General features: G+C 45.1%; 1 protein-coding gene across 1 annotated transcript; it reads left to right on the plus strand.

Moving 5' to 3' along the window:
- Positions 1 to 507: 507 nt before the first annotated feature.
- Positions 508 to 27,756, plus strand: LOC142796231 (uncharacterized). Its single transcript, XM_075886429.1, has 6 exons — positions 508 to 4,856; positions 12,766 to 12,872; positions 14,343 to 14,594; positions 26,003 to 26,053; positions 27,296 to 27,521; positions 27,632 to 27,756. The coding sequence occupies exons 1-4, from the start codon at positions 4,838 to 4,840 to the stop codon at positions 26,051 to 26,053; spliced, it is 429 nt and encodes a 142-aa protein (XP_075742544.1). The 5' UTR covers positions 508 to 4,837; the 3' UTR covers positions 27,296 to 27,521; positions 27,632 to 27,756.
- The last annotated feature ends 77 nt before the right edge of the window (positions 27,757 to 27,833 follow it).

The following is a 27,833-nucleotide window of genomic DNA, read 5'->3' on the forward strand; positions in this document are numbered from 1 at the left end:
CGTGGCAGACGTCGCTACTTGCTCCTGTGTTATTCGGCGCGTAGTCAAAATAAGACGCACGGAATTGCTTCTGTGTTTTCAGTGTGCCTTATTTGACCCGTTGGTGGTGGTTGCGCAACTACTGCTAAGTTGTTCATGCTTATTAGCCCACGTAGCTCTTTTCGTGTGCACGTGGTGGTCGTCTCGGGCACTCAATTTATGATTTGGAATACGGTATGACCTTGCGGGCTGCTATACAAAGAGGCAAAACATTTTTCATGTATACTCTAAATGTCATTGGAATGTTTCAGCAGTCTTTCAGTCCACAAGCGCACCACGATTGGGCTTAATCAAAACACGTGCGTAGCAGAAAAAACAGCGAGAAAGTGATCATTCTGTAATGTAGGAAACCAGAAGACAAATTGGGCACTTATTCACAGTGACAGTCATCCCGGTGGACGCAAAGAACAATTAAAATGTCCGTGAAATGTTATATTGTTCAGCTGGTCGAGTAATTTAAGGCGTGCGGTCCCCCCGCCGCGGTGGTCTAGTGGCTAAGGTACTCGGCTGCTGACCCGCAGGGCGCGGGTTCAAATCCCGGCTGCGGCGGCTGCATTTCCGATGGAGGCCGAAATGTTGTAAGCCCGTGTGCTCAGATTTGGGTACGCGTTAAAGAACCCCAGGTGGTCTAAATTTCCGGAGCCCTCCACTACGGCGTCTCTCATAATCATATAGTGGTTTTGGGACGTTAAATCCCACATATCAATCAATCAATCAATCAATCAAAGCGTGCGGTCCGTCGGCATATAGGCAGTTCAGGCAGGTTAGACCTGTTCGGTAATGCGGGTATATACTATGTCTTGTAACAACGCCATAAATGTTATCATCTGCCTTTCAAGATCGTATTATTGATCATCTTCAATGCTAAAACAACTCTTACTGCTTATTGTTAACCTAAATAAAACCACAGCCCTTATGTAATGCCCCTCCTAGAAAGGGGGGCCTTTAAGGTAATAAACTGAACTGAATGCCCAGCTTGCGATCAGCTGAGCTACACATATTTTCTGATTATCTTGTTCTAGTTTGAACTTGACGCAATCTTTGCACCTAGACATTTCAATTGACAAGATCTTTGAACTGCTGCATGTTGAAGCTATAAGTAAATGGCAATGCCAAAATTATTTTGACGAGTTTAATGTAATTAGATGTTTTTTCTATAGAATAGAATGCAATGGTAATAAAATAGAACTTGAAAAGCTACTGCGGGACAGTTAATAAGCATTCCTAGGAATGGTGTTGCTCACACAGACTGAATTACGTTCAAAAGCTTTGACTAATTGTTTTGGTGATGTGTGTCCCAATAGCTCATATGTGATCACCTGGTAAATTAATTGAGATTGTGCTATAACTAGGAACATGTGGTTTGTCTCAAGGTTTAAATACTTGCATAACTCTTACCATCAGGCATTGACTTGCATCATCTAGAAGCGAATGCATGTACAGCGCAGCTTTCTTTCTGCAGAACCAAACTTTTGTGGTAGAATAGATATGTAGTTTACTTTGCATGCATTTGTGGTCTTCATGCCACATTGGTGCTTTAGTGGCCTGCTAAAATTTAATTTCGCTTGATAATTTCTGTAGCCACCTTCAGTGACCTTATCCAGAAGATGGGAAAGAAGCGGCTGTTGGTTCCTGACACTGTCTTTTATGACATAGACAGTGAAGAAGAGACAACTGAAAAGGTAACATACATGAAACTTTTTGTTTTCTTGAAATCGTCCGTGACCTGCATCAGGCACCTGGGCAAGGAGTGACTATTGCATTTTCAAATATAAGTGCTAATACTATGCTGCCAGATTTGGTACTTATAGCACTTATAACTGTATTGAAATGGCATAATTCTAAATTTCATGAAGCTGCAAAACAAGGATGAGATGTTCCTCTGTGACTGTGTTTGGCAGTTTTATAGCAGTGGAAGCTGCTCAGAAGTTCTTTGAAAGGACAAAAGTCTTGGAGAGCTCTTCTTACAGGGCACTATGTGTAGATAATGCAGCTAGTGTACAATGAGCATCAATTTTGAAGTGGTGATAAAATTACAGCTTCTTGAATAATCGCCCTCCCAGTGGACGATTCCCATTTCGCGGTTTTACATCGAGCAACAGTCTTCTGATGTGTACGGGACACGGGAGATGCAAAGTCAGGGTTGCAGCACCCTTACAACCGATAGGTGGCAAAACATACTGAGAAACTACCATTGCTTTCGCAACAGGTGAGAAGGCCTTAAGGAAAGGAGCATGCATGTGCAGTCTGTTGTGGCCATTGTCTGACAAAGAGGGGAGGGGGGTCCTTACAGGGTATTAGGACAAAAAGTGCTGTAGAATACTGGTTATAACTTGATTATTTATGAAAAAAGTCAATGATAACTGGTAAACAATGACAAGTAAACCTAATTGAGTTACCCAGAATGTTAGTTTTGGAAAAGTAATTGATTACTTGAAACTTGTTGGGTATAAATCTCATCAGTGTACACAAAGCTAGGTAGGCATAATATGGCTGCTTGTTACACAAATGGTAACTTTGCCCTGCACAGAGTGACATTAGAGAGAATAGCAGGCACAGAGCAGCAACTTCCAGCATTTTGGTTACAATTTACTTAGTGACCTATGTTAAATTTCACAGATATGCTTTTGTCAGCTTTTTAGATGACATTGTGTGTTAGTGTTGTCGCTTTTATCCTATTATGTGGCAACAGTTGGTATGGCATAGTTGTTTTTGTTGCAGTCATGGTAACTATCTGTTTATTGATGTTGTGATGCAGCTAAGAATTTTTCTAGACAATTTAGCGCAAGTCTGGGGGGTGCGGAAATTGCACAGTTTGAAATCGAATATCACTGCAGCTATGGTGGCTGTGGTGGTTATCGGGATGCCTTGGAATGTGAGAGATGTTATACCCTTGACACACGGCAAATTCAATGCCATTCACAACAAATTACATTAAGCTGACCTAATTTCATTTTACCTGCGTGCTGTCCCATGACAAAAACAAATGTCGGTTTGAAATGATGACCATGACCTCAGCCCTCCTGACCCATGGCTTTGGGAAAAATAAACATATAATTAAACTTGTATGTAACATGCGCGTATCCACAAAATAATTTTTATGGGTGGAAAGATGCACCTATATTAAAAAAACTAGCAGTTTTAAATGAAAACTTGCCACAGCTGCACGACACACTCGTATACCGGTGGCCGATGGTATGACCGGGCAGGAGTACAGTCAACTGAAGCAGGGTGCACAACCTACTCCCCCGATGCAGAAATGAGATGGCAGCAACGATTTCATGTAGTCACCACCTTGGCCACCACTTGATTAATATCCACAATACAGGCAATAATGACAACAGGCCACAAACGAAACATGCCCTGCGTTAAGCTGTTGTCATGGAGAGTAGCTTCTTTTTAACGCTATGGCATTAGAGAGCTCGATTTGCAGAAATTCCGGCGTAGGCATCATTGGTTGTGAGCGAAAAATCATCTTATGCGCTACTGAAAAACTGAGAATAATGCAAGTAAAATAAACAATAAAAATTCTTGAGACGCAGTTCCTTTGCATGGCAAGCGAATTTTCTACCACACGGCCACGTATCTGTTTGGAAATACAATGAACGAACTTCCTCTGCTTGGAACTACAGTGAAATTACCTTTCATACTTAACAAACACACCCGTCCTGTATACATGCTTTACAATGCAACATGAAATATTGCAGGAATAATGCGTGGTACAACCTGCCATTTCTAGCGGGCGTCATAACATGTCATTATCATAATGGTTTGGAGGTTTAAAACCGGTCACGCACTACCAAAGGGACATGCGCTACTGTACCTATTCCCTTAAGGCCACATAGTGGGTGCGTAAGAAGTTCGAAAAGGTTTCATGCACCAAGTGTTCGATGCACGTAGTAGCAACAGGATATCCTTATTGCTTCAACTCCTGAAAAAAAAAGCTTTAGGGTCCCTTAATTTGTTTTTTTTTAACTTTTGCACCTGCTATCATGTCATTAAACCAGTAATAAGTTGAGCTAGTAAGGAACAAGATCTTCATAAATTATAAAATGTATATATACTGAATTTATAGCCATTTCCCTAAAGGTCCCTGACATTGAGACTACTCAGTCAGAAATCGAATGCGATTGTGTTGCAGGAACTCGTTCCACAGAAAAGGTCGTTTTCATCAAATGGCATTAGTTTCCCCGTGTGACAGCAAAGAAAGGGCACTGCAAACGAATGACATTAGATCTGCTGTGTGACAGGGTGTTAGAATGCTCACTAGTCATGGCTGGAATATGCTAGATATCATTTTAACTTATGGTGTAGTAGCGCAAATTTGATGGGGACACTGAGGACAAAAAAAGACTGCACTCGCTAGTCTCACAGTGGCATGTTTTCTTGTCCTCAGGTCCCCGTCGAGTTTGCACTACTATACCATATGTTGAAATGATATCTCACCTACTAGCCCAGCTTTCAACCCTACTGAACTTCATACGCTAGGTAGTTGCTGCAACCTGAATTATGTTTGTATCAATGGAGCGTTTATGTTTCCTGGCATACTTGCTCGTTTTTGGCTTCTAATCAGTGATGTTGGCTTTGGGTTGATGTGTTTATTTGCTAGCATTCAAAAAAAAAGAAAAAATCCGCAACCAAGAACAAAGAGGCGCCGAAGCAGTGCGAGCTCCGAAAAAGAGCTTGTCGAACTGAGTCGGCTCGAAAAAGAGAGGAACCTTACGAGGCAGCTCAAGAAAAAGCAAAGACTAGAGGAAATAATAGAAATACTTGAGAAAAAAATGACAAGCTGCAAGACATGCTGCAAAACGAACTCAGTAAGTTATATTTATTCCATGCTGTCTTTTAGAATTTTTTAAAAATGATTTTTCGTGCAGTCAGTGAGTGCTGTGGTTATGTTTACCCTGACACTTTTTCTTTGGCATCTTCATGTTATTTCGATGCTTTTTGTTCCACATTAAGGAAGTGGTACCTGAAATAGCCCTTTGGAATAATGTTGTACAGTCGACATCCGATTTAGTGGACACTCAAGGGATTGCGAAAGGTCCGGAAAATCAGGCAGTCTGGAAAAACGTATGCAAGTAAAAATACACTTTTTAAATAGGTATTTTTCACTGACGGAAAGGGTCACGGCAGGAGTACAGGATTCTCGTTGCAATTCAACAAGTGCATTATTTAGGTGGCCCCGAAAAGAGCCGTTTCTAATAAAAAAAGCGAAAAGAAAAAATTTGATGTGACCGACGCTACTGCATTTGTAAAAATTAAGCGCTAGAAGGACTCGCTTATTTTCGTTTGCACGGAGTTCCACTTGCCCCCATTATGTTTGCCTCAATACCAGCTGATGTCATGCTGTCACTGTACACCTATGACGATGTCAAGCTCGCGTGAACACCGAACTTGTTGCCCGTGTAGGCTCTGCCTCTTTGATCTCTGTGTCGGAGTTGTCGAGACCTTTAGTAACTTGAATGATTTCGTCACCGGTAAATTCCGCACACAGCTCAAGATTTTTGCTAGCGTCGGCAAAGCCCTCCAAGGTTATCCCGGCTGAAATCGAAACACCAGCACTGTGTGGGTTTTAAAGCTGGCGTGGCGAAAACAGTTCCTGGGGGTCTGTTGCGTTACCGCCTTCTATGAGACGGGAAGCATGCCGACGGAAGACTATAGGTCAACAGCGTAGCTTTCCCGCTGGAGCACAGCCTTATAGTAACATTAGTAACAGCACCATGCAGTTGTGACCACAGGTTTGTCTAAGCCATGGCTGGCTACAAATTGGCGTGCGCTGGATTCCGGCATTTGCGGTGTCGAGGGTACGGCAGCCACGTCACAGTGGGTTCGAGGGTACGAAAAGAACCAAAATAGTGGTGCTGATAGTGACTTCAAGTCCGCAGTTAGCAGTAAAAAGTTAGCAGTAAAATTGGACGGTGAAAGCTATAAATGTCCGAAATTTAGGACTTTTTAATACATTGACTGTATGGGGAACTTGATGATGCCACAGATCAGTCCAGGAAATCAGGCATGCCCAGGATTACAGTAGTCCGAGAAATCGGACGTTAACTGTATGATCAGAATTAAGAAAACCAAAACAATGCAGCCCTTTATGGAATCAGATTTGTGTGAGAGAGTGGCCACTTAGTATGGAAACAGCTGTGATAGTTGCTGAATGGTGTTTCCTTCTGCGACAGTGCAGTGGTTACATCAGCACTAGCAGGAATCAGCAGCCAGCAAAGCGTATGTTCTGTATGAATCGACTCCGCTCCTCCTACCCTTTTTCACCAAACTGTGGACGGCTCCAGCAAGGTAACAGAAAAAAATGTGGCTTTAGGCACGATTCCATCAGACACCACCCATCAAAGTGCATTCTTTCTCATTAAATTCATATTGCCACGTTCCATTTCCCAAGTTTTTGTTATCGTCCCAAAACACCACACGATTCTCAGCGCAAACCGCGCCTGCAGTTTTCGAGAGGGTTCCGGACTGTAGTAGATCATTTCGATAAGATCACGCCCACTGTGCAAATGGTACAGATTGTTCTGGAACGTACGCCGCCGCCAGCGATAGCGCTAGAACATTCGACGGCGGGAGTATAAATGCCGACGCGCTTCGCCACTTGTCAGTTGTTGATCGAAGGCCGACGCTCCGTTCGCCGCTATCAGTCTGAGACTGCTATCTGTGCGAGACTGCTGCTGTAATTGGACTTTCTGTTTATCGGGCACAGGTTCGCCCAAATAAACAGTTAAATCCCAACAAGAAGTCTCCTGTCTTCGACCACGTCACGACCCCGTGACATTTGGTGGAGGTGCTGGGTACACGGCTTGACGGTGGCGTCCGGTACATGAACGAAGCAGCACCTCCATGAGAGGTGCTGTGAGAAAGAAAGATGTCATCCTTGGCAAGGACTTCTTATGCCTCCATGGTGCTGTCATCAACCTAAAAAGAAAGTCGATAACGTTATCCAAAGAAGAAGCACTACCGCCGCGCACCCTGTCGGGACACCATGCCTTAAATGTGCTGGAAAAACAAGTCACCATTCCGCCTCGCTCAAGCGTCATTATTTCAGTCGGCGCTTCTAAATCACCTGACTTCGAAGGCGTCGTTGAAGGCAGTCGGCATCTGTTGGTCACCCGAAATATATGCGTCGCAAAAGGAATTGCAGAGTTGCGGGGAGGCAAAGCAACGGTTATGCTCACAAATTTCAGCAATGAGTACAAACATGTGAACAAAGGAACAACGGTCGCATACATCGAAGAAATTGCCGAAGCCACCAGTGCTTTCGCCCTCGCCGATTCTGCGGAACCTGCTCAGAGGAACCAAGCCCCTCCCATAGCTTTCGACGTCAATCCCAGACTTTCGAACGATAAGCAAGAACAGCTCAAGGCCCTGCTCCTGCAATACGAAGATTGCTTTTCGTCGTCATCGCAAATTCGGCAGACCCCAATCACGAAACATCGCATCATAACCGAAGAAAATGCCAGACCACTCCGTCAGAGTCCGTACAGGGTTTCGACGCGAGAACGTGAGGCCATATAGAGACAAGTTGATGAAATGTTGCGGGATGACATTATCCAGCCGTCCAAGAGCCCATGGGCATCCCCCGTGGTGTTAGTGAAGAAAAAGGATGGGACCCTACGTTTCTGCGTCGATTATCGCCACCTGAACAAAATCACAAGAAAGGACGTGTATCCTCTCCCACGAATAGACGACGCACTTGATCGGCTCCATAACGCCAAGTACTTTTCGTCCATGGACCTCAAGACTGGCTATTGGCAAATCGAAGTCGACGAAAGAGACCGAGAGAAGACGGCGTTTATAACACCGGACGGCCTCTTCGAGTTTAAGGTGATGCCCTTCGGCCTTTGCTCAGCGCCTGCAACTTTTCAACGCGTTATGGATACAGTACTGGCAGGATTGAAGTGGCAGACTTGCCTTGTGTACTTGGACGACGTCGTCGTGTTTTCCTCGAGTTTCGACGAGCATCTTCGGCGCCTTGAAGCTGTACTTCAAGCCATCAAGACTTCCGGACTCACACTGAAGCCAGAAAAGTGCGGATTTGCGTATGAAGAGCTCTTGTTTTTGGGGCACGTTATTAGCAAGTCTAGATTTCGTCCTGATCCACGAAAAACAGCCGCCATCACCGAATTCCCGCCGCCCACTGACAAGAAAGCCGTGCGCGATTTCTGGGCCTGTGCGCCTATTATAGACGGTTCGCGAAAAACTTCGCCCGCATCGCCGATCCTCTCACTAACCTTACCAAGGCCGACGTGGAGTTCAAGTGGGAAACGCCACAGGAACACGCTTTCCAGGAGCTTAAACATCGCCTCCAGACGCCTCCGTTACTTGCCCATTTCGACGAATTCGCCGAGACAGAAATACACACTGACGCAAGCAGCGTAGGTCTTGGACGCCGTTCTTGTGCAGAGGGCTGACGGACTTGAAAGGGTTATTAGTTACGCCAGCCGATCGCTATCCAAAGCAGAAGCAAATTATTCCACAACAGAAAAGGAGTGCCTCGCCATCATCTGGGCTACGTCGAAATTTCGCCCATACCTCTACGGCAGGCCCTTCAAAGTTGTGAGCGACCACCACGCCTTGTGTTGGCTAGCCACTTTGAAGGACCCTTCAGGTCGCCTCGCACGATGGAGCCTAAGACTTCAAGAATATGACATTACTGTCATTTACAAGTCCGGCAAAAAACACTCCGACGCCGACTGTCTCTCTCGTGCGCCTGTCGACCAACCACTACCCGACGACCCGGATGACGACTACTTCTTGGGAACGATAACTACCGACGACTTCGCTGAACGACAGCGGGCCGACCCGGAACTTAAGGCCCTAATAGAATACCTCGAAGGCAGGACCGCCGAAGTCCCGAAGGTATTCAAGCGCGCACTTGCGTCGTTTTTTCTACGAAATGGTCTTCTACAAAAGAAAAACTTTTCACCGCTTCGGGCTAAGTATCTCCTTGTGGTGCCTTCAGCTCTGCGACCAGAACTCCTGCAGGCCCTGCACGACGATCCGACGGCAGGGCACCTCGGTGTTTCTCGCACGCTCGCGAGGATACAAGAAAGGTACTACTGGCCGCGTCTTACCACCGACGTAACTCATTATGTGAGGACATGCCGGGACTGTCAGCGACGCAAGACACCGCCGACAAGGCCAGCGGGACTTCTGCAGCCAATTGATCCACCTTGCCGACCTTTCCAGCAGATCGGTATGGAACTACTGGGGCCGTTCCCGACGTCGGCTTTCGGAAACAAGTGGATCGTGGTAGCTACCGACTACCTCACCCGCTACGCCGAGACAAAAGCCCTGCCAAAAGGCAGTGCATCCGAGGTAGCTAAGTTCTTCGTCGAAAATATCGTCCTACGTCACGGCGCCCCGGAGGTCCTTATCACCGACAGAGGAACGGCATTCACTGCCGACTTAACTCAAGCGATCTTGGCATACAGCCAAACAAACCACCGCCGGACGACAGCGTACCACCCTCAGACCAACGGCCTCACCGAGCGGCTTAACAAGACGATCGCCGACATGCTGTCAATGTACGTCGATGTCGAACACAAGACGTGGGATGCCATTCTTCCGTATGTGGCCTTCGCATACAACACGGCGGTGCAGGAGACGACGCAGATATCTCCATACAAATTGGTCTACGGAAGGAGCCCGGCAACGACCCTCGATGCCATGTTACCCAACGTCACCGACGAAGAAAACCTCGATGTGAGCGAGTACCTTCATCGCGCCGAAGAAGCTCGACAACTTGCGCGGCTCCGTATCAAGAATCAACAGACGACCGATAGCCACCGTTACAACCTTCGACGACGCTTCGTGGAATACCAGCCCGGTGAACCTGTTTGGGTGTGGACGCCGATACGCCGACGTGGACTAAGTGAAAAGCTTCTGCGACGGTACTTCGGACCGTACAGGGTGATTCGACGTCTCGGCCCACTTGATTGCGAGGTTGTCCCCGACGGCATCACGAACTCTCAACGACGCCGATCGCGACCTGAAGTCGTCCATGTCGCACGACTCAAGCCGTTTCATGCGCGTTAACAAACTGAAACAGTGTTTTTTTGTATTATTGTTGTATCGTAATGTATTCATTGTACTTTCTTGCATTATTATTGTACCTTCATCTTTAGTTAAAGCATCGAGACGATGCCTTTTTCAGAGGGGGGCAATGCCACGTTCCGTTTCCCAAGTTTTTGTTATCGTCCCAAAACACCACACGATTCTCAGCGCAAACCGCGCCTGCAGTTTTCGAGAGGGTTCCGGACTGTAGTAGATCATTTCGATAAGATCACGCCCACTGTGCAAAAGGTACAGATTGTTCTGGAACGTACGCCGCCGCCAGCGATAGCGCTAGAACATTCGACGGCGGGAGTATAAATGCCGACGTGCTTCGCCGCTTGTCAGTTGTTGATCGAGGGCCGACGCTCCGTTCGCCGCTATCAGTCTGAGACTGCTATCTGTGCGAGACTGCTGCTGTAATTGGACTTTCTGTTTATCGGGCACAGGTTCGCCCAAATAAACAGTTAAATCCCAACAAGAAGTCTCCTGTCTTCGACCACGTCACGACCCCGTGACAATATGTACCGGGGGGGGGGGGTCAGGCGGCTTAGCAGAGGAGGAACATATAACGTCACGACCCACCCTGTTGGAACTATTATCTTTCTTCAAAAAATTTATGTAACAAAAATGCATCTCTTTAGCAGGAATCGATCATTAGAGAGGCCTGCCTTTGAAAATTATAAGGAACAGTTTGAATTGTCTGACACTTAGAGGAGTTGTTAGTGTACAACTGTCTCAAGAGCAAGGCTGGGCAGTATCGCGATAGTAAGTATTTCAGAGATACTTTTGAGTGTCTGTATTGCTGTATCGAGATACTTCTTAAAAATGTATTTGTATGTAAGTAGTGAAATACTTTTACGATGTATCGCCCGTATCGCAATACTATCCAGGGCATGGGTATGTGGTTACTTTTTTTTCGGAAATGAGCTGAGACGTGTTTACAATGGCAAAAAAAATCATATGCTGGGACCTTAGCATTGTGTGGCGAGATATGCACCCACCATTTCTACATTTATTCTCGGGGGGTAACTGACTCCTACCTTCTTGATAGTGAGCTAGTTGCTTTTCTACCCGCATTTAATTGTGCATGCAGAACTGGATTGTGTTTGAATAATCACCTGCTTGGGAGCTTGCCAATAGTGTTATACTGCCATTTTGAATTCCAGCAGTGAGGAGCATTGAATATGGCGCATTGGGCGCCAACCATCGGCGTCATTTTTAAAATGTGTTCTCTCATGCCAATTTAACAAGCAGTGCTTCTTTTTTCTCGTTTTTTTCTTGTTTTTTTGCGACATCTATTTGAAAAAGCGGAGCTTATCGAGGAAGCCACAAACCACTTAAAAATTTGTTGTGTGGTGCCGTGTGCCATCAACGATACTTCTTTCTCCAAATCATTTCTGGAAGACAGCAAGTGCAGCCACACGCTTGCTAGCCCGAGTCAAATGTGACCAGCACAGTTTGAAGTTTCCCGTCTACAGAAAAAAACACACAACATCAGGTACCGGCATTGACTTGGTGCAACTGACAAACCAGAATATAACGATGGTTGTTTCACTTGTCGCTAGAACCAATAGCATCTGCACAATGCAGACCAGCAGGGCTGCTGACTTACAGCAAGTTCACAGAGATCTCTTAGCATCCGGCTACTCGAACTCTGGTTAAACGCCAGCTCTTTCAGCCGCAAAGATCTGATCGTGTGTTCCCAAGAAAACGTGCCGCTATACTGTACGTGTCTGATGCGTGCGAGTCAGGCACTAGTTCAAAAGCTATTACGATGTCCATGTAGTTTCATTCCTACAAATTGCATTATCGGCTGGTAAAAATGAAGGACAAAAAAATAAGGGATCTTGATGCTTATTGAATACCTTGTAGACTGTGATTGTGTATATATCAATGAGACTGGAAATTTTGAGCATCAAATCAGACAGCATGTCAATGATGTCAACGAGGTAAAGGTGTCTTCCAATGCCTTGGCAAAACACCCTGAAAACTTGAACAATAAAATAGATTAGCATAACGGCATACGCTTAGAAAAAAAACTCTTCAGGACACCACTTGCAATCAATGCTGATTTAAACAATAGATACACATAACACATGGAACCATTGATAATACATGGAACCTTCTTTCTTATCTACACTCGCGGTTTTGAGTCACTTTTGAAGTCCTCATAAGCATATTTTCACTCCATCTAGCTGTCACTCCGAACAAGACTCCCATCATGAGAGCTGAAATGTCTCATTTGTATTCTTTTCGTGGTTGGTGTCATTATTTATCATGTTCTCACCCTAACAGGCTTCAGTCAATATCTCAACTTCACGCATCTTTTTGAGTGGGATGTATAATACACTATGCATGGGATTAATTTCCTTTTGTTTATAATACGTTTTCTAGAGAGTAAATTGGTAAGGCAACTTGGTTGGAGCACTTCAGAGTATGAAAGAGTTTTATGGCACCCGAGGATTTTAGCAATAAGCACTCCGGTAAAATCGGGAAAAATATCAGACTGTCACGCTGGAGTAGCTTTGTGCAAATACAACATAATTATGTTTGTAATAATCAGGTTGTAGTATATTGAAGTTCTGAAAAACTAATGCTTCGTTCAGGATGCAATTAAGAAATGTGCGCTCTTTATTTTTCACATTTTCTCTCTTACAGAAACATTGGCTAGCCGTTCCTGTTGCAGCCACGAATGCAGCACAAGCACATCCACTAATCATGGCGCCTATGAACATGAGGCCACCCACCGGAGCATTCAAGAGAAGGTATGAGCATATGACAATGCATTAAGATGCTTCATCAAGTGCGAAAAGTGGCCGTCAGCACCAACAAAAGTGACAAATATTACCTTGTGATGCAATCATCGTGGCATCAGAAATAAGTTTCCCAAATTGGTCGTGTCATCACGACGTCACATGATGTCATTGCTTGTTCTAAGGTAGCCTATCCCGTAGGCATTTGTGAAACAAATGGGAGTGCAGAAAGATGTTGGGAGTCGTGGCGGGTCAATACAATCGACTTAAAAGAAAAAGAAGATTTTCGTTATCTGTTGTTTTAAAGCAGCCGTGAAGGGGAATGAAGCTGTGCCCAGTTGTTATTTTCCTGCTTCAGTATTGATTAGACACGCCGATTTCAAAACATTTCGATGCAATATTCAGTCAACCGTGTGCATCATCACACATTGCTGCACAACTTATGAAAGAGGAAATATATTTATGATGGCACAATCGAACCAGTATGGTATTACAAATCTCACTCAACTATGGCTTGGCAAACATGACTGCGTTGCCATGTTTGTTAACGGAGACTTCTCATAGGTCGACTTGAAGTGATGTCAGCAGTACAGTTGAGGCAAATGTGCGAGCTGGAGAATCAAAGTTGTCGACCTTTATTGTTGGATTACCGGTCCAGAAACTTTTTGTGTCAAGAAAGTGCTTATTTTGAAATAAAATCATGTTTTAGTGGTCTGCATCAGGTAGCGCACTTTAATTTACCCGCCTCAAGAAGCGGAAAGTCTCACGTCACTGTTGCCTTGCACAAAGTTGCCCGGCTTTTTACTGTACGGTTGCCAATACTAATAGCGAAATTAAAGCACCAGGAGCCGCATCAGCAACAGCGGCCATCGATCAATTTCCTACAATAGGCTCCGAAATAGCAGACATGTTTTGGCTCAACAGCGCCGCGCTAGATGGCACGGCCTGTCTAGTTTAACCAGGAACAAGTTAAATTTTCTAACCACTTGTGCCATTCCCCATTGTAACTCCCGCCGGTTCTTTTTTCATGAGAAAGAACTCAACAAGCAGCATTTTTTTACGTCCTTTGATACTTGGAAGGTTCTTTATTTAGTGAGCTAGTTTGATTACGCGTGATTAATTGTAGGCAGTTTGTCTGACGTCATAAGGATCATTTCAAGAACGTCCTACTGCGGCGCATTTGTTCCCGTGCATTTACCTTAATTTCTCGGCAAGTAGGGCACTGCTGTTGATAATACTGTCGTTTTAGATGACATACAATGAGCTTTAACTGTCCCGTGAATTGTTATTACTTAATTAGGCGTGTTTGAGTTAATGAGATTTCACTGTATTGCACCAAAAACAAAGCGCCAAAAGCATATTGGAGTGAGTTCAGACAAGTTAGATACAATCATAAAACTGACAAAAAACAAATTCGATTCAACTTACAAAAAAAAAGTTTATGCTTCAAAAGTGTAATATAGATTTTTTTTGCATATTCAGGCAAGGCCGTTGCAGTTCATGCAGCCATCGCTACACGCATCGCCACCGTCGCCACCACCTATATGGTCGTGCTCGCCATTGTCTCCACAAGGGTGGTCAGCAACGCTGCCTTTGCCATCGCCGCAGCACTTACTGCTACCAGAGCCTCCGTCGCCTTCTTCAGAGCAGCCACGGATGAAGCCATGCCCATTGATGCCACCGGTACCACGCCCTGGAACTACTTCAAGTGATTCTCAAGAACCTACCAGCCAGGTGTGTACTTTATAATTGAAATGGCTGTTTCTTTGTTTTTTTTTCAATTCAATATAAGGGTTATATTGTCAGGCTAGCCTCCTGTACCTTTTCAGTTTGTTTATTTAATCAATATACATCTAGTCATTGTTAGTTGTATGCAGACAAGTATTTTAAAGTTGAGCAAATGCAGTTTGACCATCTGTCAATGCCGAATTGCACTGGTTCAGCAGGATAAAAATTTTCTCGCCGGGTTCCCCTGGTCAATTCGGAGCAATTTCCCGCTTTCTACTGGCAGAATCGGAGCAAACCACTCCGCAATGGGGCTTCCATGTTGTTTCATCTGGCAGAGGTAGATTGTTCTGGAACTCCGGCAATGCAGGGCTGTCATTTTTGTTACGATCGGGGAATAAGGTTGTCTTCAACGTTTTTTTAGGTGGTGTCTCATCACCCTATGGATTTCTTTACATTCTAAATTTGGCATCGTTTGACTTTGCTGGAATGATGATGATGATATATGGTGTTTTTTGGCGCAAGGTCCATTTGATGGCCAAAGAGCGCCAGTTCATGGGACAACGAATGTGGACAATGTGATTAGTGGCTGTATAAGGGCCATAAAATTCCTCGCGGTAAGGCGGGTAAAAACATACAAGTAATAAAATCATGACCATGCCGTGAAATGTGTGTGTGGTGTGAATAGATGACAAAAGTTGGTGATAATGTAAAACGATTGTGGACATGTATGGCATTAGCACAAGTACCTCACTCGTTCATACCCTTGCGTCCAAGGGCCGTGAGGCAAGTGCTTTCCTGTGTAGCCACCGCAGCGAAAACCTCCCTGGAGAGGTCGTGCTACGGGATGCCCGGGTATATGATATGAAAATTATGAATTTCTTTTAAAAACGCTAACAATGACTTATGACTAAAAAGCGGTTCCCTACCAACGAACATTGCAGGGTGTAAAGGTATATGTTGTAGGTAGGGTAATGGAAAATGCTGTTTTCTTAGAGTTTCTAATTGTTTACATTGGATTAAAACGTGAAGGACTGTTGATGCCTCACCACATTTGTCACACAATGGTGGATCGCCACCGGACAAAAGATATGTGTGTGCCGTGTATGTGTGTCCTATCCTGAGTCTAGTTAGTATTACCTCTGTATGATGTGATTTTGATACTGGCAGCCAATGACGAAGGTGTGGCTTAATAATCTGTAGTGTGTTTTGTGTGTGTGTATCCCACTTGCTCTGCCAGAAGTCCCAGAGGTTTCGTTTGAGAGACGGCTTAAGATCAAGGGCCGGGATTATTATGGGTGTAGGGGCAGTGCTTTTGTGGACGGATGCTGCGAGCTGATCCGCCCTCATGTTCCCTTGGATCTCACGGTGCCCTGGCACCCAGCACACTACAACATGTTGTTTGAGTGTGTAGAGTGTGCACAAAATGGAGTAAAGTGAGACAAGGACCGGGTTTTTTTGTTTTTTAGGACTGTGCAGAGCTGTTACCACACCGAGGGAGTCTGTATAAATTACTGCTTTTTGTATTTGTAATTGTTTGATGTGTTTAGCTGCCACAAGTATCGCGTAAGCTTCTGCTGTGAAGATACTTGTGCCTGGATGTAGAGGGCCAGCATCCGAAAAGGATGGGCCGACAGCAACGTAGGACACATAGGAGTTAGACTCGGAGGCATCTGTAAAGAACTCAGGACGTGTGTATGTGACGCTATGATGACTGGGTGACGTGGCCTGGCTCATACGCCATGTTTATTCCATTCTGTGACTTCCTCCTTCTCTGCTTCTACCAACCATCACTTCATACGTCACACGATTCCCCCTCCCCCCGAAAGAAGACATGGATTACGAACAAACAAGAAAAAGCAAACAAAGAGATGTTAAAAAGTCACAAACGTCGAAATTCACAATTGGTTCTATGCTCCAGGGTAGTTCCGTAAACTTTCAAAGACTTCAGGGGAGTGCAGCAGTCCGGTTAACGCAGGAGTTCTGGTGGGCGAGGCTGGTGGTTGCGTCCTGGATAACACAAAAATGCTTTGGACGTGGAGATAGGGGTAACCACAGCTGGTATTCTTGTGAAGAACGAACGAGGCTTAAACATTTTGCAGAATCGACAGTTTCGATATTGTACGCATCGAATTCCTCGTCGTGGGTGATACAAAGGCCGTGCAGGCAGCTTGCGTGCGCGTTGATCGAGGTTGATTGGGCGCTGCCTGTGTAACTGCCGAGTACAAGGGGTGCTTTTGTGGCTTTTGGAAAATTTTCCATAGCGATGTCGCAGATGTTTTGATCGAAGGCCCATTTTTGATCTCTGGTGGAGAATGTATCCACGACGATGGGCCTTTTCGCTATGTTCTTTGAGCCTTAAGAGTGGTTTCGATGAAGTTTTCTTTCGTCGTTGACAATGTTGAAGCGTACGTTGACGTTGTAGTTTCTCGGTTTCGTCGACTCGCTTGGAGTGTAACATTGATCGTGGTGTGCCAGGATTCTTAGCGATTTCTCCGCAGGCTTCTACAACGCCAACCAATGCAGCTGTTTTTGGCACAAGACGATGTGGGGGGTTTCGCGCACTTGAATCTTCTGTATTCATAAACCGCTCATTGTTGGTGGTTGCCTGAAGAGTACTTGTGTCATCCGAAGTACCACCTGAGCTTTTGTTTTCATCGTTGGCAGTGAGGTTGTATACTAGATTCACGTCGATTTGATCTGTTGGTTGATGAATACCAGTCGTTTCTGCAGAAGACTTTTCTTCACATGATGCTGATTGTGAATGCTTCTGTCTTTGCTGAGCTGCTGAGCTGAATACTTTGACAGAATAAGATTTTTGTGAACATTCGTTGTCTGCTTTGGTTTCGCGCGAATTTACTAACTCATCATGCGTAAATGCGAGGGTCTTATGAGGTGCTTCCTCAGGTTTATCAGTAATGTTGATGACAGGTGATACCAAGTTAGTCTGCAAGGTACGCATGCCGCACGATGTATTAAATGCATCTGGGTCATAAATAGTGGATTCAAATATTTTATGCAGCGAAGAGTTAAGCATTGGCGATATTTGCGCTGATGAGGAACCAAGTGGAAGGTTGTGAAAACGATCGCGTGGTCTTTCCGTTAGCACGTGGCTAGCTTCACCTGACGGAAATTGTAAATCCTTGCTCCGTGGTCGAATGCGTGTGGGCTGCTTATGACTGCGATGACGGAGTTCGAATGCATTGAGAGTGCGTGTTCTAATCGAATATTCATTGGAGTCTTGAAACCAAACGATCATTTCTTCTTTTATTTTTTGCCAAGACTCGTCGTTGTCGAATATGTGGGTGAGATAAAATTTAAATGCCTCACCGGTGACGTAGTCGCTGAAGTTCGTAACCATCTCCCGTTCCGACCAAGATGCAGCGGTAGCGTGGAGCTCGTACAGGTAGAACCAGTCCTGCACGGGTCCATCGTCCGCTGCTCCGGTGTACTTGGGAATGGGAAGGTCATCTGATGCTGCTGTCATGATGCTTGGTGGTCTTGGTGGTCCGCGTTCGGTCACTGCGTCTCGCTGAGGTCTTCGATGATGATGGCCGGGCGATGAAGTGGTTGCGAGGTCTTCATTCTGTCGACTTGTGTGACGCTATGATGACTGGGTGACGTGGCCTGGCTCATACGCCATGTTTATTCCATTCTGTGACTTCCTCCTTCTCTGCTTCTACCAACCATCACTTCATACGTCACATGTATTTGTGTTGAAGTTCCAGGAAGTATGTTCGGATATGGGCAATTGGTGCATGTTTTGTTACTTCTAGGAAAGACACATCGCAGTCTATAGTCTGCCATTGCCACGGTGGCGGGTATGCTACAGGAGCCATTAAACTGTGTTCAAGTGACACTCCAGCTAGACCCTTCAGGCGAACTGAGAGGGGCTGCCCCATCGAAGGCCTGTTTTGAAACAGAATGTAGCTCGACAGATCATTAATAGTAGAGTATGAGGGGTGCTTCTTGTCTGCTTTCACCTTAAGAAAATATACAAAGGACATGTAAGTTCTCTGTAGATGAAGCGACTATTCATTTGACTCAACGTAAAGGCTTTGTACAGGGCTGGTGCGAAAAGCACCCGTAGAAAGGTGGATGCCCAAATGGTGCACGGGATCCAGCAATCTTCAAATCACTTTGAGTCGCAGACTGATAAATAACAGCCCCATAATCTAAGCGGTTGCGAATGAGGCTTCGATACAGATTCATGAGGCATTGCCTATCACTACCCCAAGTAGTACGTGAAAACACTTTTATAACATTCATGGCTTTTAAACATTTTGTTTTTAAATAGTTGATGTGCGGTACGAAGGTCAACTTGTTGTCCAAGATTAAGCCTAAGAATATATGCTCGGCTTTGACAGACAGACGTTGCCCATTCAGTCGAATGTCAGGTTCCGAGTGCATGCCTTTCTTTTGAGAGAACAAGACACACGTGCTTTTTTGTGGGTTAAGTCGAAATCCGTTTTCATCTGCCCATTTGGAGACCTTGTTTAAACCCAGCTGAACCTGCCGCTCACACATTGCCAAGTTGCATGACTTGAAGCCAAGCTAGACTTCGTTGACATATGTACAATAGAACATATTGCGGGGGATGGACAAGTGCAAGGAATTCATTTTGATGAGAAAAAGTGTGCAGCTAAGTACACCACCTTGTGGCACGCCTGTTTCCTGGACAAATGTTTGGGAAAGAACCGTGCCCACTCGGACACGGAACGTCCGGTTTGACAGGTAACTTTCGATCATGTGAAACATTCTTCCGCGCACGCCAAGGTGGGACAGGTCTCTTAGAATTCCAAAACGCCATGTTGTATCATAGGTCTTTTCGATATCGAGGAACACAGAGAGAAAATATTGTTTATAGACGAAGGCGTCTCTGATCTGAGCCTCAATACGAACAAGGTGGTCTGTGGTGGATCTACTTTCTCGAAACCCGCATGGTGAAGTGGGTCGAGCAAATTGTTTGTTTCAAGGATATGTACAAGTCGGCAGTTTATCATTTTTTCGAAGACTTTGCACAAGGAGCTTGTAAGTGCAATAGGTCTATAGCTTGAAGCTAAAGAAGGGTCCTTGCCCTCTTTCAAAATGGAAATAATAATAGCCTCTTTCCAGGAGGTAGGGATAGTGCCAGAAAACCAGATAGCATTGTATAAACAAAGTAAAGTTTTTCGTGTTTCGGCTGGTAGGTTTTTAACATTTCATACACCACACGGTCAGAACCTGGGGCAGAAGTACTGCAGGAGCTTAGAGATGTTCGGAGCTCAGCTAGACTGAAAGCTTGGTTATACGCCTCGTATCTAGTGGATTTGTGTTCGAGTTTCTGCGTTTCTATTCTTGTTCTGTATTTCTGGAAAGTGTCGGTATAGTGGGACGAGCTGAATATCCCTTCAAAGTGTGCACCGAGGAAGTTTGCCTGATCTTCCAAGGTATCACCCTGAGTGTTTACGAGTGGAAGTGGGTGTCCTTGTTTTCCTGCTATCCTACCGACCATGTTCCAGACTTTAGCTTCCTGTGTGTATGAATTGATCCCTGACAAAAACTTCTGCCAGCTTTCTCTTCTGGCCTGCCGACGCGTTCTCCTGCCTTGAGACTTTGTTTTCTTAAAGCTCTCAAGGTTTTCCGCTGTCGGCGAGTTTCGCAGCAACCTCCATGCCCTGTTCTGTTCCTTTTGCGCATTACGACACTTTGTGTTCCACCATGGGACGTGTCGCTTGCCGGGCTGTTCAGATGTTTGTGGGATGCATTTGGCTGCTGCGTTAATAAGGAGAGCTGTAAAGTACTGCACAGCTTCATCTATGCTTAGCCCACATATGTCAGTCCAACATAACTGAGCGTTGTTATGAAACTGTTCCCAGTCGGCTTTGTGTGTAAGCCATTTGGGAACTCGTGGAGGACATTTGTATGATGTTTGTGTACTAAAAACAACAGGAAAATGGTCACTTCCGTATGGATTATTTAGAACTTTCGATTGGAGTAATGGTACAAGTGAAGGAGATGCGATGCTGAGATCTATGGAAGAGTAGGTTTTGTTGGCAAGGTTATAATATGTTGCCTCTTTCCTATTCAACAGACAGGCACCGGAGGAAAAAAGGAACTGTTCAATGAAACGACCTCGTGCATCGCAGCGAGAATCACCCCATAGACTGCTATGAGCATTCAGGTCACCAAGGTCCAGATAAGGTTCGGGTAGTTGATCTATTAAGGACTCGAATTCTAGTTTTTGAAGATGGTGGTGTGGGGGTATGTACAGAGAGCAGATGGTGACGAGCTTGTTGAAAAGAACTGCTCGAACAGCCACTGCGTCTAGTATTGTTTGCAGTGGTAAATGTGTGCATGCTCCTTTTTGATTGACAATAATGGCTACACCACCGGATGATGCCGCAGCATCATCTCTGTCCTTTCGGAAGAGAACATACCGACGCAAAAAATTCGTGTTTTTAGATTTTAAATGAGTTTCCTGTACACACAGCACTTTCGGCAAATGTTTGCAAAACAGCTCTTGAACATCATCGAGGTTTCTAAGGAGTCCTCTGACGTTCCAATGTATTATTTGTGTTGCCATATTGGAGGTAACCTAGTGCTGTGTGTAAGGAAAAATGGGTGTGTCTGCTTCTTAAGCTAAGTGTTAAGACTAAAAGAACAGGGCCGTCGCTGGGCCCCGTTATTGGCTTTTTATTTCTTTTGGCGCGCTCCAGGGAGCTACGGCGATCTTTCGGAACCAGGGGTACCGTGGTGTCCATTGCATCCTCAGAGGCACTGTGTGCCCGCATTTGCGAGTTGATGTTTTGGGCTTGGGACCTCGCCTGGTGAGACGAGGCCTTCGTATCGGCCGACCCTGGGGTCTCCTTCACCTCGGGGGGCGAAACCTTCGGTCCTCTTGGGCTAGAAGTCGAAGGAACCTCCTTTGGTGCTCGGATACCCTGGCCGCTGCAAGAGCTTGCAGCGGCCGTGGTTGTCGCCGTGGGGACGAGTGGCAGGGCAGCCTTGGCTGTTCCCGCCGTGGGTGGGGGCATTGGTGACCGCCTGGGCACACTGTGCCTGGCATGGGCAGTTGCTGTAGGCCGTTTTTGTGCTGCCCCCTGTTGCACTACATCGGCAAACGATGGTTTGTTTGTGAAAAGACCAGATACTTGTTGACGGGCTTCTCGAAAAGTAATGTTTTGTGTGATTTTGATCGTAACAATTTCTTTTTTCTTTTTCCATGTTGGACAGGTTCGGGAGTATGCGGGATGGCCACCATCGCACTTTGCGCAGTGGGCCCCATCCTCCACCTTACACTTGTCCGTAGCGTGTCCTGTGGTGGCACACTTTCCGCAGACGAGTTGGCCGCGGCAACTCTGAGAGCCGTGACCAAAACGCTGGCATTTGAAGCAACGTCGTGGGTTGGGGATGTAGGGTCTCACATTCAACTTGAAGTATCCTGTTTCGAGATGTTCAGGCAGGGTACTGGTGCAAAATGTCACAATTATGTGTTTTGTTGGGATTTTCTTCTTATCACGCCTAACTTTAATTCTTTGTACTTGTGTCACCAGCTGGTCCTTCCAGCCCTCGAGGAGCTCTCCTTCAGTCAGGTCAAGCAAGTCTTGATCAGATACAACGCCTCGGGAAGTGTTGAGTGAGCGGTGGGGTGTAATTGAGATAGGTATGTTTCCAAACGATTCTAGTTTTGAGAGGTTTTCATACTGGCTCCGACTTTTTACCTCGAGGAGGAGATCCCCACTGGCCATTCTTGTAGCCTGGTAACCTGGTCCAAGTGTAGTGGTGAGGCATTTGGAAACAACGAAAGGCGAAATAGTTCTGGTATTCTTTTTAGCGGTTTCACAATGGATTACATGGTAGCGGGGAAAGGTTTCTTTCGGTTTGCTGAAATAATTGCAAAAGCCTTCGGTGCGCCCTCTCTTCGAGAGAGGACGATCGTGCAATGAAGGGAGAGAAGAAAAAGCCATAAACGAAATATGAGTTCGGCAGCCATGCCAGCCGCCCACCATGGAGCCCATCACGAGGACGTGACAAGTCCTAAATTTATATGAGGCATGTCAACGTCAGCTGTACACAGCCACTATAACCAAATATATTGTGCCCAAGACAGAGCACATACACAAGGTTAACACTTGCCGCCAGGAAAAATCGGAAGTAAATGGAAGAGAGAAGAAGACAGGATAGATTTAAAGATGAGAAAAGACTAAGATGTAGAGAGAGAGACAATTAGGAAAAGGCGACTACTGATTTACCCTGGGTGGGTCAGCCCAGGGGTGCCGTGTACGTGAAGCCAGGGCCAAAGGGGTGTGTTGCCTCTGCCGGGGGGCCTTAAAGGTCCATTCACCCAGCATTGGCTCAACCCCCAAGATCCCCTTTTCCCCGGACACGGCAAAGCCACGCACGGCTAGGCGTGGGAGAGAGCCGAAACTCCCCTGCTAGCTCGAGTCCGAGGTGTCGCTACACACCAAACGCCTACTTGCGCAGGCGCCCCTGCGGGGTGACTTTGCTGGAAGAACTGGCGGTTAAGTTTTGACAGTTGTAGCAGCAGCGACCACAAACTGTGTGTGAAAGTGATTTAAAAAAAAGTTGCCTGACCGGCTGTGCAGATGCCCGAAGATCATCGGCTACGTCGAAAAAGTTCAGGAGCCGGTTTAAGTGTCGTATGCATAAACAGCTTCTGGACACCTCATGCACAGCATTCATGTGTTCTAGTGGCAGATTTGGCTTGGTGTGAGACGTTTTTAGATACTGTCACTTGGGTAAGCACGCGCTGTCGCAGCCGCGAGGACTGCCCCCTCTCGTATCCCGCGGAGGCGGTGCTGCTGTCGCTTTGAGATTGGTGAAGGAGCGTAGTCTGCTACCTCTGCATGTGAAACAGCAGGAAATTAGTTTCCAAATTGCGACAAGAGAGGAGAGGATGCGGCGGAAGGGCGACCTTGAAAACCGAAACGCACGGGAAGGAGGCAGGTTGGGTAGCTTGCTTGATAGGTCCGCGAAAGTCGCACGTAGAAAAACTTGGAAAGAGTGCCTGCGCGCGCAGAAGTCAAAGCATGGCCGCCTGGATCAGTGCGCGGGGGTGTTCGAACAATCGGCGGACGTGGTCAAAAAATCTTTTTGTTGCGTCGGCGAGTTTGCGTGGCCTAACAAACTTCGATATTTTGCGATTCGTCGCGCGCAAATTAACAGCCGTTTTCGCGCTTCCGCACGTGCGCGGAAGGCATGCCGAGTCGAGTGCGAAGCAAGCGAGAACAAGTCCTTAACACGAAACGAATCACAAATTATCAGAGTTGGTGGGGTAGCGTACGCTCGTGCACTAGACGCAGACTATCGGCTACAGTCGGTGGCTGACGATGTTGGCAAATGGTCTGGTCACTCCAGGCCGGCGATGCCAATGACAGTACTAGTGATTAAAAATAGGGTAGATGGCCGACCGGTCTTCGAAAGATCGGTGGCAGTGTGAAAACGCGGACCTCGTCTGGCGATGCGGGGTGCTCAGAGTAGCGGGGGGACAAAGGACGGAGGGGTGCATAACAAAAAGCAGTCGGCATTTTCCTTTCTTCATGGGTTGGGGAGCAGCAACTAGAGGGTCGTGGAGGCAGGGTCAGCGTTCAACAATAAGAATGTATGGGCACCTCGCCGATGCCTGATCGGTGGTAGAAATTTGTTTCCCGGGAAGTCTGGAGACCGCTGACTGTTCGCTGTAACCGATCAGCGGCGCTCGGAAACGTTCGTTCTAAGTGCGATTTTGTGCCATTGAACCAATATATATTTTCATGGTTACGCGGATATTGTTCGTTTGAAGCGAAAGTTCGTTTTAAGTGGGGCCGTTATATGTGGGCTCGACTGTACTACTTAGAGATAAATAAGGTTCGGGCCTGTACCTAAAAAATGTATGATTATTTATGTATGTTTTGACAATTACCTGCAAGACTTTTCATGGAATAGCAGCTGTTCAGTCCTTGAGAACTGCAGGGTAATTTGGGGGTTTGAAGAAGTACTGCTGATCACAAGTGTTTTCCTCATAGGCATAGCCACTTAGACAGCCGGGCGCACTGAAGGTCGGCATGTTTACTGTGTTAAACTGCTAATTCACTCAAGCTTGCTTGATTGTTGTGTACCATGTTAAATACGATTTGCGTGACAGAAATCTAACCTTCAAGCTCCCACCTCTGTAATCCAAGCAAGCAAACTAAAAGGAAAAAACAAATTAAACGCTGCCGCGGGAAGCCAGCGGTAGCTTGTTCTCAAGGATACATTAGCACCGCGCCCCTCTGAGCGTGTACGAGTCGGTGCCACCTCCATTGCGGGCTTTCCCAACTGACAGTATCTAAAAACGATGTAAGCCGTGTGCTCGCTTCAATTGGGCGGCTGTTCCGGATCTCTCAGTCACATTCAACATAATAATAGTTGCACACGTAGCTTTACTCACCCCAAAACCTAAATGTAAATTTACAAAAATTTTTAAGCTAATTGCATATGCTTTTTGCATGAATAAACTTTTTTGGCAAGCTAGTTTCAGGAGATGAAATTCTTCAAGTGTGTGGAGTAAGTTCTATAATTTAATCACTGTAAAGTAGGATGTCATTCTGCCATAGTTAATGTAAGTTTAGGTGTAAGGAAGTTGTAATTATGGGCAAACTTTGCACAATTATTATTTTTGAACATCTTATATTAACTCAGTTCATACAAAAGCTAGTTTGCTTACCGTTATGATTAAGTGATAACAAGTCAGATGCAAGTAGTATGAAGTTAGTCTCGACAAGGCGAACAGCATTAGAGTAAAAAGAACTGTCAGTAATTATGTGTATGTCCCGATTCTGAATGTTATCTGTTGACAAAAGATTATTGTTATGCATATTTGCCCATGTAATAATGCCATAGGTGATTTGACTGTTTCTGAAAGCAGGGCAACAATAAGGCATCACAGGAGATACATAAAGAAGATTTAATGAGGGCTCGTACACCGAAGGCAGTTGTTTGTTTAGCATAAGCAATATGATGTGTAAACTTCACGTTAGGCGCAAGTTTTTGGCCTAGAAAACACACCAAATTGCAGGAATTAAATTATGGTAGTCAATTAAAAGGGTGCTTTGTTTTAGAAACTGTATAAACCATGAACTTAGTTTTAAAAGCGATTAAAATTAGGTTGTTTTATTAACACAATGTAGAACACTGATCAGTTCGTTGTGCAGCTCAGTGATTGGGCTTTTAACAATTTATGGAGCATAAGCTGGGAAAACAATAGGGATAAAAGTTTCAGCAGCTGTTATTGGGCTGAACAAAGCACAAATGAGGGCTGATAGTTATGTTGTGTCTGAAAATAAAAAAAACGTTTTGGAAATGATGCTTAACTTTCATACCTGGAAGCCATGCTGGCATATGTGTGCCTAATATTTTTTATAGCTGATCGACTTTCCCTTCGTTCTGCCTTTTAGGGTATGGGTGCCAGTGATGAACTGCTGCTGTTTTCCCAGGTGGACAATTAAGTAAGTAGCTTTACAGTAGCTTGGATAGTTAGGCTAGTTGGTATTCGTTCATTTTTTAACTGAATAAAGGCACGTACAGACACTTGAACACAGCCTATGTTGTGGGCATTTTCTTTTTCTAGTGTCCGTCTCTGTGTGCATGCCCTTATTCAGTTGAACGATGAAGTAGCTCTACTTTTTGTAAATTTATGTTTATTCAGTACAATACTTTTACTACTGGGTTGAATACATAGTTATGCAACTTGCATTGCACTTTCACTTCTTTGTATGTTTATGCTTAGTTTATTCATCTACTACGGATAATTTTGTAAATTATGAACTGGTGAATTTAGAGATTCAGGAGGTTATTTCACGAATGACCAGTGCAATCTTCTGCATTACCCTTTTTTGGAATGTCACGGCATTCAGTACAAGCTTCATTAATATTGTGACAAGTCCTAATGTCAGGAAAAAGAGAAATGAATTGAGGCTCTGTCTTTTTGATTCCTGAGTGCCTCATTATTGGACTTGACAAAAGAAATTTTCATCTGCAATGTGCCAAAGCACTTTTTGTCAGTGCCAGCTCTAAGTGCCTTTTAGGGTGTCTGGTGGTCTCTTATACTTTAGTAGAATATTATAGACTCAACATTACTAACATCTGTAACACAACTGTAAGATATGTTACATAGTTGTTAATTTAACTTCCACACATATGTAGTGCTCTCGAAATTGTAAATATGCTTCTTTTTAAAATGTCTTACAGCTTCTCACAAACTGTTCAAGTGAGAATTAAAGACAGCAATGATGTATGTGATTTGCTTTTCATTGATCATTGAAAGGAATGCTCCTTTGTTTCGCTGGAGCCGCATTAGTGTAAAAATTCTAATTAGGGATTGTGTTGATGTTTTTCTAGCTTACTATGTCACCCCACTTTTTGCCCAGTCTTTTAGTATCTAAACATTAATGATTCTTCTTGTGAAGGCTGGTGTAGTATTGCCATTAATGAGCACTATATGCACCTGTAGGCTTACATACATTCTGTGAACTGTACTTGCTTTAGAAAAAGAATATTTGATAACGTTTAGTATGCCAGTGTTATACAAGATAGCAGGCAGTTGCAGAAGTGAAATGTAAGATTCATCAGAACTATTTGAATACATACGAGCAAAACTATACTCGCACGACCAAAGAGCGCAACTAACATTTTCAAAAACAAGATATCTCTTGAGTCTTTTATTACGATTCCACATTTTTTTTGCGCAGATTCACCTAGGAAACGGCATATTCCTGGAGCAGGAAAAATGGGCATGGCTGCTTTCGCGTCCGAGAGACAGCTTCTTCTGTAAGGAGGCGACCAAGCTTCTGTAGGGTGTGAGTGCCCTTCACAACAGGAGCATCACAGGAGCCCCTTGTCGGCGCTACGTGCGCTCGGAAAACCAGGCTCTACACATGAGGGCACTCACGCCTAAGAAATTGGAGGCAGTCGGAAGTAAGTGTTTCATGCTTAGTATACTTTGCTGAATTTAGGGACAATAAAGTATATCAACTATATGAACCAGTAAGTCCCTTATTGCTACATATTCCTGCTCATTTTTACAGATGCCTTCAGCAAGTACATTGCTGGGAGACAAAGTGAAGTGGCAGCCATTGAGAGGCTAAGAAAAATGAACAGATTCATTTCTGAAATGTTGAATGACCTAAATAAATGAGTAGTCAAAACATTACTCTAGCCTGATCTTGTTTATTTGATATCATTGCAGCATACCTACATTACATTGTTTATTTTACTGTGTGCTTCGTG

This window comes from Rhipicephalus microplus, chromosome 2, assembly GCF_043290135.1.
Source record: "Rhipicephalus microplus isolate Deutch F79 chromosome 2, USDA_Rmic, whole genome shotgun sequence".
Taxonomy (NCBI): Eukaryota; Metazoa; Arthropoda; class Arachnida; order Ixodida; family Ixodidae; genus Rhipicephalus; species Rhipicephalus microplus.